General features: G+C 42.5%; 1 protein-coding gene across 1 annotated transcript in view; it reads right to left on the bottom strand.

The window, feature by feature from the left end:
- Nucleotides 1–2,983: 2,983 nt before the first annotated feature.
- Slc24a1 (solute carrier family 24 member 1) overlaps nt 2,984–15,769 on the bottom strand; it is a 35,728-nt gene continuing 22,942 nt past the window's right edge. Inside the window, exons 2-5 of the mRNA XM_076850970.2 lie at nt 6,153–6,587; nt 5,361–5,450; nt 4,384–4,550; nt 2,984–3,233 (exon numbers count right to left, since the gene is read on the bottom strand). Coding sequence (XP_076707085.2) covers nt 2,984–3,233; nt 4,384–4,550; nt 5,361–5,450; nt 6,153–6,587 — 942 coding nt within the window. The remainder of the gene's footprint in view (nt 3,234–4,383; nt 4,551–5,360; nt 5,451–6,152; nt 6,588–15,769) is intronic.

Here is a 15,769-nt window from a genome sequence, read left to right as displayed (position 1 = left end):
AGCAATGACCTAAAGACCAGAATGTACCTTCTGTTGTATAGACAATCTTGGCCCAGGATATCCTGCCAGGCCCTGATGGTACCCTGGGGATGATCAGACCTGCTTATGAGCCCTCTCTTTGCATCTTTCATAACAGCCAGTCACAGAACACATTGCAGGCTGAACCTGCAGGGCAACAAAAAAGGAATCAGAGCCAAAGGTATTTATTGGCATTTAAAGTCAATAAAAGTATAGTAACCACCTAAATACATATAATTTTCAAATATTTGGAATAAATTCCTTTTTTATTTACATACAGAATCCTAACCCATTTAATTAGAAAGAATTTCACATTTTTTGAAATCTGGCTCAAACCTGTTGCCAAGACCATCAAGTAAATGCAACCCTAAGGGGAATGAAGAAAGTCATCCATGGCACAGCCATGAGTATCTCAACTGTCTTCCAGTTGAGATACTCATGTGGGAACACTTAAGGCTTTCTAGGCTGAATGAATGACCAAGAATTTGTCCCAGGTAACTATACAGATCATTTGTATATTAAATGAGAGGATTATCTCAATATTTTCCTGACATTTTAAGATGGTACTTTCTTTAAAAGCATGATTTTTATTCAACTGAAGATTTGTAATTGTGTGACAGAAATTTTAATTTCCAAGCATAACAAATTAATCTTTTAGAAGTTACATGAGTTTTCCATCTCCCTGGAATTTTCTTTTTCTCTTACCCGGTGAATTTCTACTCATTTGCCAAGACCCAGATTTCATCTCTTATAACTTAGTTCTGTCATAATGTGAAGTGACCAGAACTTTCTTGATAGGCAAAGGGATTCCAGAAGTCCAGCAAACTAGGGAAAGATAATTATGTAATTGGAGTTCATTTTAATTATTAAATGGCTATGTCAGCACTTTATTGTAAAAGACCATTTCACTGTTCATCTCTCCTCATTAAGTCCGATGAAAAACATCAGATCTAGGCTGTCAGCGAGGAGGTGACTTCCTTGAGGTTAGCTGGACTTGGCTATAGACACCAGGTTGGCACCCAGAATTTTGATATTGGGATGTCCCTTCCTATTCTTGGGCCCTCATATATGGAGACTCCACAGTGTGGCCCCATCAAGAATTAGATTAATTAATTTAAGAATATAGAATTTCGTATTCATTAGTCTTCTCTTGAGCATTCTGCTTATATGATCTTAAGACAAGGATGAGCCCATCCATATTTGTAAAACAAAATACCACTGGGACTCATAATTTTTACTAAATTTTTAATAAAAATTACTTTCAAATCATGGGAGTCCTGAAGTAGTGAAGCAATTAATTAAATAAAGCAGCTCATCTTAAAAAATGTAGTTTTTTGAACACCTTAGCCCTCCCACACCAAAATAACTGATCTTTTTTTCCCACATCACATCTGTCCTGCTATCTTCTTGCTTTAGTGAATCAGTCATTCCTCCTGTTTGTAATTGAAGCCATATTTGTCATCATAAGTTAGTTACCCAAGCTCCTTTTGCTCTGATACCAGTAAGATAAAGTTATTTCTAACATGCCCCTTAACAAAGCTAGTAAAAGCAGTAACCAGTGGCTTAATATACAAGCATATCAAATTCCACATAAGTCGTGTAACCACAAAATTTTTTAAAAAGTACAAGTGTCCTTTACATTAACTACAACATGTTGTTATTGTGGCAAGCATTTCCCCTTTGTAAATTGCCTTAAGATCCACTTGTGAAACACACAAGAAATCAGTCTAGCCTTACAATCCTATCTAGGTTAACACACAAAAAAATAGCATTGCCCCACTGGATCTCTTACTTTATAAACCATATTTGGCTCTACTGACTTTGGGCTCTTTAGAATTACATCCCTTGCTGGGTACGCTGGCACGCACCTATAACCCCAGCAGCTCAGGAGGCTGAGGCAGGCGGATCACAAGTTCAAAGTCGGCCTCAGCAACTTAGCAAGGCCCTAAGCAACTCAGTGAGACCCTGTCTCTAAATAAAATACAAAAAGGAGCTGGGGATGTGGCTCAGTGGGAAAGTGCCCCTGTGTTCAATCCCTGGTACCTGACCCCCACATACACAAAAAAATATTACATCCCTTTTCACTCACTAGTGACCATTGCCACTGTAAAACATGCTGGAGGGGCAGAGCCAGGGCAGCTGAACGTCAACCCCTCAAAGTGACTACTGATAGAGATAATTCAAATTTGGGTTTTCTAACAAGAACATATTTTTAAATAGCCCTTAAAGTAGTTTTCCTTCTCTAATCTCCACTCTTCCCAATTCAAGAGCAAATTTTAAATTTTCATTTCTCAGGCTGCTTCCTGTTGTAATTTCGCTTTTCAGAAATGTAACAATAAAAGCTAATGCTTTCTTTTAAAGCTAGAAAATGCTGGTGTACATTTTACTGGACTATGATGTAGAATGAGAATTGATTTCTATTATTTTTCCCCATAGCCTTAACTCCTTAAACTCAGTAACTGAACATATAATTACTGTAAGCCTGATAAAACTTCGCGTCTGAACAGAAAAAGGGCACATAGCAAACTGTAGTGTGTGCTTGGAGCGGAGCCAAGAGAGTGAGTGTAGACCCCCATCTACATCTTTAGACCCGTGGCTCTTCAGGAATGATCAGGGAACTATGAACAAGGGACCTTGTCTTATTTCTGCTGTGCATGTCTCAACCCCAGTCCCCAGTTCTTTAATTTAGAAGACATTCTGGCTTCAGGGTTCCTTCTGCAGCCTCCACAGGAGATAAGTCTTCCTGAGAAAGAGGTGGGAACTCCACTCCTCCAGAGGTGAGGTTCTTGACCCACAATCCTTATCTTCAAGGATAAGGCTCAGTCCCAAATCACATTCCCATCAGAGACTCCGGACTATTCAGTTCACTCTCCTCCATCATGTTCATTCTTTTATTAATATAACAAGAGGTACAACAACTTCTGACACAATCTTATCTATGTCCATTGTGAATACAGTGACTGACTCAGATAGATACAGGACAGGATATGATTCTATCCTCTAACATCACACTGATTATCAGGAATACAAAGTAAAGAAGGAACATTGTGAAGCCCAGGATCTTGTTCATTCTCCATTTGCATAATGCAATTGAAGAGATCACAAACAGGAGCATGAGAAAAAGCAAAACAATTGCACAAAACAAGCCATTGCTGCTGACTGGCACAGGCTGCAATCCATTGATAAGACAGAAAAGCAGCCAAGGAACGGGCAAGCTGCAAGATTAAAGAAACATTGTGAATATTCTTAATGTTTATAATAATTCCATATACTTAATTAGTATTTTACAGTTTACTAAGCACTTACTTTTTTCACACATAACAAAAAAAGAAACTATGAAATAGAGCGGAAATTATTAGCCCCAATTCAAAGTGAGGAAACTAAGGCTTGGGGAAATTAAAGTGCTTGTCCAAGGATTCACAGCTAATGATTGGGAAAATCTGGATTAGAACACTGCTCTGAGTTAGAACTTTATTTTCTTTCCTGTATGCTTTCTACCTTCTATATGACTAACACAGATCAATTGAATCTCTAAATTTTTTTAAATCTTTTTTAATTTTTTTATTTAGTCGTTGATAGACCTTCATTTTATTCATGTGGTGCTGAGAATCGAACCCAGTGCCTCAAACATGCTAGGCAAGTGCTCTACCACTGAGGCACAACCCCAGCCCCCTGACTCTCTTAAATTTTTATGACTAAAGCCTATGTCAGGATAAAGTTTCTTTAAATTCTCTAGGGGGCTCTCCTACGCCTCTTTGCCACTGTCTGCGATCCCATTCCAATATGCATATACACATTCAATTTATTTCAATGTATGTATCAAACTCAGGGCTTCATGCCTGCTAGGCAAGCACTTCACAATTCAAATTAAAGGGAATCACATCCAGGCCAGGATTGGGGAAATGGAAATAACGCTCTGCTCTGATGAGGTCAGGAGGACAGGGAAGAGGATGGGAACAGGAGGAAGAAGGAATTGCTTGTTTATGCAAAATGCTTTTTAGAGACTGGGCTAGCAGGAATCCAAATGCAAATGAGCTGGAATATCAAGAAGTGAAAAGTTTCCTTCCAATCCCTCTGCAAACTTGGATACCTGTGTTTGACTGTTTGTAATGGAATGGAGTGAGCTTCATTTTTCACTTCATCTGTCAATTCTAGTCAGTTACATTTCCAACAGCAGCTAAAGTTCTGTGAACCCTTTGTTTGGGCTGTGATGATGAAGGAAGGATACTTTGTTGCCTTGTAGAAACAACAACTGTGCACGCCCTTTTATTCGTGTGTAATGAATGAAGCAGAAAACCAGCAAACAGCCGCGCAGGGATTTCCAGTTTTACTTCACATGCCTTGGAAAGGAACATCGCCACTCACCCGACAGTGATATCAAATATGTTACTACCCACAGAGCTGGATACAGCCATGTCTCCCAGGCCTTTCCGAGCAACAATCACACTGGTGATGAGGTCAGGAATTGACGTGCCAGCTGCCAGGATTGTCAAACCCATGATCTCTTCAGAAATCCCTATTGTTTCGCCAACCTGGTAAACCAGCAACAGTAATGAGAAACCATGGCAAGAGCCTGGGAAAACCCACAGAGCCTTCACAGCACCAATCCCAGACTACTCTGTGCAGGGGGAGCCCCTTCCAAGGAGCTCAGTGGACGCCCTCCACCTGAGCAAGGGATGGGTGGCCACAGGGAGAGAGCGAGGCCCCTGCTCATCTCCAAGTTGAACTATCAGCTCTGCCCTTGCCTTCACTCAAACTATAGCACGTCTACCTTGCCCAAAGGGCTGCTTCTCCAAATATCTGTTTACCTCAGCATTTCCAGAAAACACAGACCTCTGCCGTTGCCAGGAACCAAATTAGAGGCCACAGACAGGCGCGTATGGCACAAGTCCTATTGGCAGCCGAGGGAGAGGAGAAAAGCTTGCAGAGGTTTACAGCTCTGGAAGGACGATTCCAAGCCGGACGGAAAAGCCCTGGGTACGCAGACCAGGACTGGGAAGAAGCCAGACAGCCAGCAAAACTGAGCTGGCTGTCAGAGTGTGAGGGATTTCCCCAGGAGGAGAGAGGTGCACCGCGTGACAGAAAAAGTAGGGAAGACGGCTAATACGACACGGTCGCTGGAGTGGAGAGGCTTTCTGTGCTAGGATGAATATCACACAAAACAAAAGCTCGGTGCCCACTACAATCAGATGTCTGTACTTTTAAACCTTTAGAAACAACGTAGAGACTGCATAAATTCACTTGTTCCTTGATATTCCCTGGGTACTGGAAATTAGTCTTGAGAGGAAAAAGTGCCCTTGGGAGCTGCTGGTGCAAGACTGGAGCTCCTGCCCTTCACTTACCTGGTGAGCCCACCACACCATGAGGTAGGAGAACATGGCTATCCAAATGATGGATCCCAGGAAGGTGATAACAAAAAGCTTTTTAGACTCCTGTTTTAAAAGGAAGAGAAAAAAAGGCTAAAAGTCTTTGGCCCTCCTGAGGGAGCCCCAGGGTCGGTGCCAAGATCTGGTGGAAGTGATGGGAGGTTCTGGAGACCAGAGTAGGACTGAGGCGTCTCCAGTGAGTGCCTTGAGGTGGAATGGCAAGAAGGTGAGCGCAGGGGAGTCCAGCCAGGAAGGCACTCAACGGTCACCAAACTCAAGAGATATTTGCTTGCCCTAGATCCAGATCCATCAGGACATCTGGTTTGGCTTTTGCAATCTCACCCTGCCCCATCCTCTCTGGACCCAAAGACAGAAAGTGGAACACGTTAGTCAGTTCCTTCTCTACAAATAGAAACACTGGGTAGGAATATCAGTATCCACCCTGGGTTTTCAGAAAATCCCATGGAAACATGATACAGTGGCATCATTCCTAAATAATAAATCAAGAATCAGGAATTAAGGAGACTAGATCACACTATTTACAGGGACACTGATTATGAGGGACAAAAGGCACATGTGAAGTCTAGGGGCCCCCAATCCCAGTGGTATGTCACCTAGGCATGGTCTCCCTCCAGAGCTGCAGTCATGTCGCACATCCTTGCAGTGGTGGAACCCTGCCAACCGCTCTCTCCCCTTGAGTATGAGCCCTGGGACCTAGAGGCCCCACAGCCCGTGGACAGGCAGCCTGAGGTACAGCTGGGCACTCACCTGCCTTCGGACATCAGGCACCGTCAGCCACAGTGGAAGCACGATGGGCAGGAGGAAGAGGTAAATGGCCTGCTTCTGCCTGGTCTCAGGCCAGTCCAGGGACAGAGGCTCCTCCTTTTCCTCCTCCTCTTCCTCCTCCTCCTCCTCCTCCTCCTCCTCCTCTTCACTATCCCCTCCGTCACTTCCCCCTTCATCATCTGCACCTTTGGCTTCATCTTGATTTTCAGCATTAACTTCTTGGGCTCCAGTTTCACCTTTGTCACCTTTCATGTCACCATCTTCTGCTTGGTTTTCACCTCCACCTTTGGGTTCATCTTCTATTTCTTCTGCTTCAGTTTTGCCATCACCTCCACTTTTCTTAGTTCCTTGTTCACCAGGAGCTTTACCCTCTTCACCTGTCATTTCACCTGTGTTCTCGGCTCCAGCGGCACCTTCCTGCAATCCAAGGCCAACAGATTAATGTGTGGTGAGAGCTCTGTTTGTCCTCCTTCCCCACTCCTCCCCATTTGTGGTTTTTCTTCTCAGGCTACATCTGAACACTTAAGTAGGAGAAAACTAGAGCAACCATTCAGCAAAATTCCCCTCCCAATATTCCTAACCATGGTGGTCTAGCTTTTTTTTTTTAATATTTTTTCTAGTTGTAGATGGACACAATATCTTTTTAAATTTTTTTTTTAATTTGTAGATAGACACACAATATCTTTATTTATTTTTATGTGGCGCTGAGGATCGAACCCAGTGCCTCACATATGCGAGGCAAGTACTCTACCACTGAGCCACAACCCCAGTCCCCAGCTTTTATTTGGTCGTTTCCAGTGATGGAGATTTCACCACCTAAAACAGCTCTGTCATCTTTAACAGTTCTTATTGGTTTGGAGCTCATGTTTGCATCAAAATTCCACACCAGTGCCACCTCTGCATGCAGGTTTACTCTTTGGAGCCATACAGAGCAAGCCTAGTGTCCGTCCAAGAGACAACTCTCTTCTCTGGTTTAAAGATCCCCAGGTCTTTCTATCATCACCCTGCCCCTGGTGCTATAGCCTACAGACTCCTCCACAACTTGATGAACTCATTCCATTTAGCTCTACCCCAGAAGGGGGACATCCAAAACTTAACACAGAACACACGTTCAGTGGAACAAGACTACCACCTCCCTTGTCTTAGATACTGGGCCTCTATAAATGCCACCTCGTATATAGCATGATATCTTTGGTGGTAACAACACATTGTGGAGTCTACTACATCTCCTAAGTTGTTATATTACTTTATATGATACCTATTTACTGCCCCCTTTTTTTTTTTTTTTTTGGTACTGAGATCTAACCCAGGGCTTGACCACTCAGCAACATCCCTAACTATATATATGTTGTAGATGGACACAATACCTTTATTGAATTTATTTATATTTTTTATGTGGTGTTGAGGATAGAACCCAAAGCCTCATATAGCTAGGCATGTGCTGTACCACTGAGTCACAACCCCAGCCCCTCTTTATTTTTTATTTTGAGACAGGGTCTTGCTAAGTTGCTGAGGCTGGCCTCAAACTTGCAATCCTATCTCAGTTTCCCAACTCACTGGGATTACAGATGTGTGCCCCCACACCCCACTTATTATTAACACATTTTTATGTGCTGGGCAACAGAGTAAATGGTTTAATAATAATACCTGGCATTTACTATATTTCATGAGTCAATTCATGACATGGAATTATATTCATCTTACAGGTGGAGAAACTAAAGCTGGGATCTGAATATGCATAGTTCAATGCTTTGACCTCTTAGCCACCAAGCTACTCTGCTTTAAATGCCAGGCTGAATGAGACCTTTGGCTCCCAGACCTGGGGAGCTTATTAAAAACAGTTTTCCCAGCAGCACAGGAGGCTGAGGCAGGAGAACGGCAAGTTCAAAGCCAGCCTCAGCAACTTAATGTAGCCCTAAGTAACTTAGTGAGATCCTAAAATAAAATATTAAAAAGGGCTGGGTTGTTGCTCAGTAGTTAAGCACCCCAGAATTCAGTCCCTGCTACCACAAAAAGAAAGAAAGATAGGCAATTTTCCTGGTTCTTCGCATCCCAACTAAATTAGAATCTCTGGAACTGGATACCAATAATCTGAATCTGACATTTTCCCAGGTGCTAATACATTCGTCTACAGATCAGTGTTTGGACTATCTCCACACTAAAAGCCACTGATTCTGAGGGTTCTCAGATTAGGTTCCCCAAATAACCTATAAGATGCTAGTTTGAGCAAAGGCCTAGACTCTGTGTCTATGTCATCTCTAGCAAATGTCACAATACCGGCAACCCTCAAAGGATGTTCAGTGATTCTCAACTCTGCTGCATTTTTTTTTATCGTTTGTTCAAAACCTTACAAAGCTCTTGACATATCATATTTCATACATTAGCATACATTAGCTTCAAGTGAGTTATGAACTCCCATTTTTACACCAAATACAGATTGCAGAATCACATGGGTTACACATCCACATTTTTACATAATGCCATACTAGTAACTGTTGTATTCTGCTATCTTTCCTATCCTCTACTATCCCCCCTACCCTACCCTCCCATCTTCTCTCTCTACCCTATCTACTGTAATTCATTTCTCACCTTGTTTATTTTCCCATTCCACTCACAACCTCTTATATGTAATTTAGTATAACAATGAGGGTCTCCCTCCGTTTCCATGCAATTCCCCTTTTCTCTCCCTTTCCCTCCCACCTCATGTCTCTGTTTAATGTTAATCTTTTCTTCCTGCTCTTCCTCCCTGCTCTATTCTTAGTTGCTCTCATTATATCAAAGAAGACATTTGGTATTTGTTTTTTAGGGATTGGCTAGCTTCACTAAGCATAATCTGCTCTAGTGCCATCCACTTCCCTGCAAATTCCATGATTTTGTCATTTTTTAGTGCTGCGTAATACTCCATGGTGTATAGATGCCACATTTTTTTAATCCATTCATCCATTGAAGGGCATCTGGGTTGGTTCCACAGTCTAGCTATTGTGAATTTTGCTGCTATGAACATCAATGTGGCAGTATCCCTGTAATACGCTCTTTTAAAGTCTTCAGGGAATAGTCCGAGAAGGGCAATAGCTGGATCAAATGGTGGTTCCATTCCCAGCTTTCCCAGGAATCTCCATACTGCTTTCTGAATTGGCTGAACCAATTTGCAGTCCCACCAGCAATGTACAAAAGTACCCTTTTCCCCACATCCTCACCAGCACTTGTTGTTGTTTGACTTCATAATGGCTGCCAATCTTACTGGAGTGAGATGGTATCTTAGGGTGGTTTTTATTTGCATTTCTCTGACTGCTAGAGATGGTGAGCATTTTTTCATGTACTTGTTGATTGATTGTATGTCCTCCTCTGAGAGGTTTCTGCTCAGGTCCTTGGCCCATTTGTTGATTGGGTTATTTGTTATCTTATTGTCTAATTTTTTGAGTTCTTTGTATATTCTGGATATTAGGGCTCTATCTGAAGTGTGAGGAGTAAATATTTGTTCCCATGATGTAGGCTCCCTATTTACCTCTCTTATTGTTTCTCTTGCTGTGAAAAAACTTTTTAGTTTAAGTAAGTCCCATTTGTTGATTCTTGCTATTAACTCTTGGGCTATGGGTGTCCTATTAAGGAATTTGGAGCCCGACCCCACTATATGTAAATCGGAGCCAACTTTTTCTTCTATCAGATGCAGAGTCTCTGATTTGATATCAAGGTCCTTGATCCATTTTGAGTTAACTTTTGTGCATGGCGAGAGGAGGGGGTTCAGTTTCATTTTGTTGCATATAGATTTCCAGTTTTCCCAACACCATTTGTTGAAGATGCTATCCTTCCTCCATTGCATGCTTTTAGCCCCTTTATCAAATATAAGATAGTTGTAGTTTTGTGGATTGGTCTCTGTGTCCTCTATTCTGTACCATTGGTCCACCCGCCTGTTTTGGTACCAGTACCATGCTGTTTTTGTTACTATTGCTCTGTAATATAGTTTGAAATCTGGTATCGCTATACCGCCTGATTCACACTTCCTGCTTAGAGTTGCTTTTACTATTCTGGGTCTTTTATTTTTCCATATGAATTTCATGATTGCTTTATCTATTTCTACAAGAAATGCCTTTGGGATTTTGATTGGCATTGCATTAAACCTATAGAGAACTTTTGGTAGTATCGCCATTTTGATGATGTTAGTTCTGCCTATCCGTGAACAGGGTATATTTTTCCATCTTCTAAGATCTTCTTCTACTTCTCTCTTTAGGGTTCTGTAGTTTTCATTGTATAAATCTTTCACCTCTTTTGTTAGGTTGATTCCCAAGTATTTTATTTTTTTTGAGGATATTGTGAATGGAGTGTTTTTCCTCATTTCTGTTTCAGAGGTTTTGTCGCTGATATACAGAAATGCCTTTGATTTATGTGTGTTGATTTTGTATCCTGCCACTTTGCTGAATTCATTTATTAGTTCTAGTAGTTTTTTTGTAGACCCTTTTGGGTCTTCTATGTATATAATCATGTCATCCGCAAATAGTGATAATTTAAGTTCTTCTTTTCCAATTTTTATGCCTTTAATTTCTTTCGTCTGTCTAATAGCTCTGGCCAGTGTTTCGAGAACTATATTGAATAGAAGTGGTGATAGAGGGCATCCCTGTCTTGTTCCAGATTTTAGAGGGAATGCCTTCAATTTTTCTCCATTCAGAATGATGCTAGCCTGAGGTTTAGCATAGATAGCTTTTACAATGTCAAGGTAATTTCCTGTTATCCCTAGTTTTTCTAATGTTTTGAACATAAAGGGATGCTGTACTTTATCGAATGCTTTTTCTGCATATATCGAGATGATCATATGGTTCTTATCTTTAAGTCTATTGATGTGGTGAATAACATTTATTGATTTCTGTATATTGAACCATCCTTGCATCCCAGGGATGAATCCTACTTGATCATGGTGCACAATTTTTTTGATGTGCCTTTTTATCCGATTTGCCAGAATTTTATTGAGGATTTTTGCATCTAGGTTCATCAGGGATATTGGTCTGTAGTTTTCTTTCTTTGAGGTGTCTTTGTCTGGTTTCAGAATCAACATGATGTTGGCCTCATAGAATGAATTTGGAAGAGCTCCCTCTTTTTCTATTTCCTGAAATAACTTGAACAGTATTGGTATTAATTCTTCTTTAAAGGTTTTGTAAAACTCCACTGTATACCTATCCGGTCCTGGGCTTTTCTTGGTTGGTAGTCTTTTGATTGCTTCTTCAATTTCATCCATTGATATTGGTCTGTTCAAATTGTGTGTATCCTCCTGACTCAATCTGGGCAAATCATATGTCTTAAGAAATTTATCGATGTCTTCACTATCTTCTATTTTATTGGAATATAGGTTTTCAAAATAATTTCTAATTGTCTTCTGTATTTCTGTAGTATCTGTTGTGATATTGCCTTTTTCATCCCGTATGTTAGTAATTTGAATTCTCTCTCTTCTTCTCTTCGTTAGCATGGCTAAGGGTCTGTCAATCTTATTTATTTTTTCGAAGAACCAACTTTTAGTTTTGTTAATTTTTTCAATAGTTTCTTTTGTTTCAATTTCGTTGATTTCCGCTCTGATTTTAATTATTTCTTGCCTTCTGCTTCATTTGCTGTTGTTTTGTTCTTCCTTTTCTCAGGCTTTGAGATGAAGTGTGAGCTCATTTATTTGTTGGTTTTTCTTTTTTTTGAGGAATGACCTCCAGGCGATGAATTTCCCTCTTAAAACTGCTTTCATTGTGTCCCATAGATTCCGATAAGTTGTGTCTGTATTTTCATTTATCTGTAAGAATTTTTTGATTTCCTCCTTTATGTCTTCTGTAACCCCTTGATCATTCAGTAACATATTGTTCATTTTCCATATGATATAGGATTTTCCCATCCTTCTTTTATCATTGATTTCCAGTTTCATTCCATTATGATCAGATAAAATGCATGGTATTATCTCCACCCCTTTATATTTACTGAGGGTTGCCCTATGGCATAATATATGGTCTATTTTTGAGAAGGATCCATGTGCTGCTGAGAAAAAAGTATATCCACTTGATGATGGTTGATATGGCATTATATTTCCCTCTCAGCTGGATGTTAGGCATTATATTTCCCTATCGTGTGGCAACAGAGAATACTCAGACGTGGATCCTGCCTTCAGTAACCTCACCACTAGTAGGGACTAAGAAAGACCAAAAATGCAAGGAAGGCAGTGATAAGAGCCTCAAGACAGGCACACAGCACCATGGACATTCAGATTTGGGGACACCAAGGAATCTTCATAGCAGAGGAGGTATTTACAAATGGGTCTGGAAGGGTGGGCAAGATGAGGCTATCTGAAGATGGAGAGGGAATGGCATTCTAGAGCAAGGAAGCCATGTGAGCCAAGGTGTGGAGCAGAAAAACATGGAGACAAGAAATTCAGTTTGGTCAGAGCATGGTGGAAGAAGAGTTGTCAAGACAAAGCTGTGTCAGGATGCAAGACCCTGTGGCTGAGGCTGAGGTGTCTGGCCAGGTGCACAGGCAGTAAGGAGCCTGGGAGGTCCCCAGGCTGAGAGTCACCAGGCTGAATGCTGTCCCACCGCATTCCAAGATGTCTGGTGTTCTGAGCCACCTGGTCTCACTGTTCCCTAGTTGCCAATAAACTCACTAACAATTCTTTGTGTTCTCGCAGCGCGTGGCACTCACAGTACATTCTTCTTTTTTTTTTAACTTATTTTGATTTTTTTAGTTGTTGATGTACGTTTGTTTTATTTATTTTTATGTGGTGCTGAGAATTGAACCCAGTGCCTCACACATGCTAGGCAAGCACTCTACCACTGAGCCACAACCCCAGTCCACGGCAGTACATTCTTGTACATATCACCTCACTCATATTGAGATGCTAAGAGTAAATTTACTGGCTACATTAGGTTTTTGTGGTTTTCAAGTGACTTCAGAGAAGAACGATGCTTACTCCAGAAGAATGAAACTCAAATAGAATTTCAGACCTTCAGGAAGGAACTATTTTTGGCCACAAAGTCCTTCCCTGGGCTTCTTAAATCCCTCACCTGTGCAGAGGTTGGGCGCCTACCTGACCACCAGGATTCTCCTCCAGATCTCCCTTAGTGTCTAGAGTTGGGGCTGGTGTGACCGTGACTACAGGGAGCAGAGCTGGTGTCTCCTCTTTAAAGCATAAACATGGGTTAAGTCAGAAGAGTGGACCAGGTTCTGGGGGCAGCTGCAGACACTGATGGGAGTGGCTGCAGGGCTATTGGAGAGCATGGTCTCCGAAGGTTTGTTGGGGAAATTTCTTGTTGGTAGGAAAAGTTAAGATGATGTGCATTGTTCTTGCCCTGTCCCCTGAGATACCTACAGATGAGAGGTATTCACAGACATTTCCTGGCCATCGTGGCCAAGGATGCTGTGAACAGCTCAAGCAGTTGAAGCAGAGAGAGGGAGGGCACTCTCAGCACTCGGGTCTAATCCTCCGGAAAGGATCCTGCTGATTTCAAGACATGTTAAAGCTGTGGAACAGGATTGAGTGGAGGGAAACAGAAATTCTGGAGAGCTAATAGTTTAGGTAAGGCTCTCTCACATCTTGACTGTGTGGCTTTGGGCAAGTCCCTTGACCTCCCTGAGCCTGCATAGCCTTTCCTACAGAATGGGAAGAATGCTGCTCTACCTTCCTCCCAGGGTTTCTGAGTGGACTAGACAGACCTGGTGTGCAGAGGCCACATGGCAGTAGCTGTCCCACTTCCTTCATCTTAGTCACCACACAGATGCTGGACATCTGTGTTACCAGACCCCTAGTGGCCTTTCCTCATCCAGCAGAGCCTTCCCTCTCTCTCTGGGGCTGCTAATTTCACATCAATCACTAATAACCCTATCCTTAGGTAAAAGTAATAGGAAGAAGACATAGGTAAGATTTAGCAAAAAAGGAAAGGGAGTCCATGGGGTTTGGGCTATAGCTCAGTGGCAGAGGGCTTGCCTAGCATGTGGAAGGCTCTACGTTCCATCCTCAGCACCACATAAAAATAAACAAATAGAATAAAGGCGCCCCGTCCATCTACAACTACCAAAAACAAAACAAAATTAGAAAGAAATGGGAGTCCTAGAACCTTCTGGCCTTCCCTTCCTATCTAAGAAGAGCTCACAATGCCACCCTTGGGCAGCAGCTATATATCAGGAGACCAGACCGGAAGAAGGAGGCTGGAGTGAAACCGAATATGGGCAGCCTCAGCTCATCCCTCTGACTGACTGGCTCACAGAGGCCAAGATCTGTGCCTCGGTTCCTGCCCTGGGCTGGCTGCCGACAGGAGGGAGGGAGGTGGCAGGAGAAACCCCACTGGTTCGGCCATCCTCTCACCTTCTGGTTTGCTTTCTGCTTTGGCCTGGGGTTGGGCTCTGGCCTCCTGATTCAAGCTCTCCTCCTTGTCCTGGGAGGGTGGGCTGTGAACAAGAAAGGAAACACATCTCATCTGGGACTGCAAAGTCATCCCTGCCACGCCCCTTCAGTTAGGACAGTCAACTGAGCCACCAGAGCAGAAGTGAGCAGGAAAAGGCAGGCCTGGGGGTCTCCGTGTTGGAATTCTGATCCTACTGGGTCTTAAATTGTAAACTTGTAAACTTGGTCTTAAATGCCCTGCACCATCTCTAACTGGCTGTGACCTTGGGCAAGTCACCCTCTCAGAGCCTACATCCTTTCTGGTACAATGACATACTTGTACTCAGAAACAACCAGTAGGACTTATTTCCCTTATGAGCTCAAGTGATGGCTGCTTCAGTGATAAATTGGGAAAGATTCTGATCCAAACTTGCTGACAAAGTACCAGAATTAATCAGTGACATCTGTGATGGGCAGGGAATAGGGAAATGATGGCAAGTAAATGTGTTTTTGCCGCCCTTGGACTAGATTATCAGTAAGGTCCTCTGCAGCTTTCTTTTTATGAACCTTCTAGAAATCAGGGTGATAGCATTCTGTGTGTGCTGCTCCATGGGGACCACTGGTGGGCATGTTCATGAGCCTTTCCTCTCCAGACAGCCAACAAGCTCTTGGCCATACCCATTTTGACCTCAGACACGTAGAGTCTAAGCAAGGCCTCTTTCTAGATCCCTGTGCACCTTCTTCGCTGGAGGCCACAGAGCAATGGGCACAGAACGGCGCTGCCCTGATTTTCCAGCAAGGAAAATGGGGAGGGCAACTCTTCCCATGTGACTATGTGCCAGGCAACATGCAAAGTATTTTGTTGGGGGGAGTGGGAGTACTGATGTTGTAGGGACAAACGAGTCAAGGCACCCAAGATAGCAGGAAACCGTTTTATTTGGCTGCAGCCAGGTTCAGAGGGTACAGCTTTTGCTGTAATCAATCCCCTGAACCCCAAGTTCAGGGAGTTTCAGAGTTTTATACCCAGCATATAAGGGGAGGGGCTCAGAAGTTCACAGTCTGCAAAAGTTCATATAAAAGGAGCTTTTTCTTTCATTGTTCTAGGCAAGTTAACTCTTCAAGGACAACGCCTGAGAGGGGAGAGCTTCTTCTCCCCTTTCTTTCCTCCCCTGCCAGCTGTTACCATGGAGCCCAATTGGTAACTTATCTTAAAAATGTAGACATCTCTGTGAAGCCCAGCTCAAGGCCAGAGCCTTGTTTG

This window comes from Callospermophilus lateralis, chromosome 3 (genome assembly GCF_048772815.1).
Source record: "Callospermophilus lateralis isolate mCalLat2 chromosome 3, mCalLat2.hap1, whole genome shotgun sequence".
Taxonomy (NCBI): Eukaryota; Metazoa; Chordata; class Mammalia; order Rodentia; family Sciuridae; genus Callospermophilus; species Callospermophilus lateralis.
Note: the sequence above shows the minus strand (reverse complement) of the source record. Positions and strands in the feature narration are given on the sequence as shown.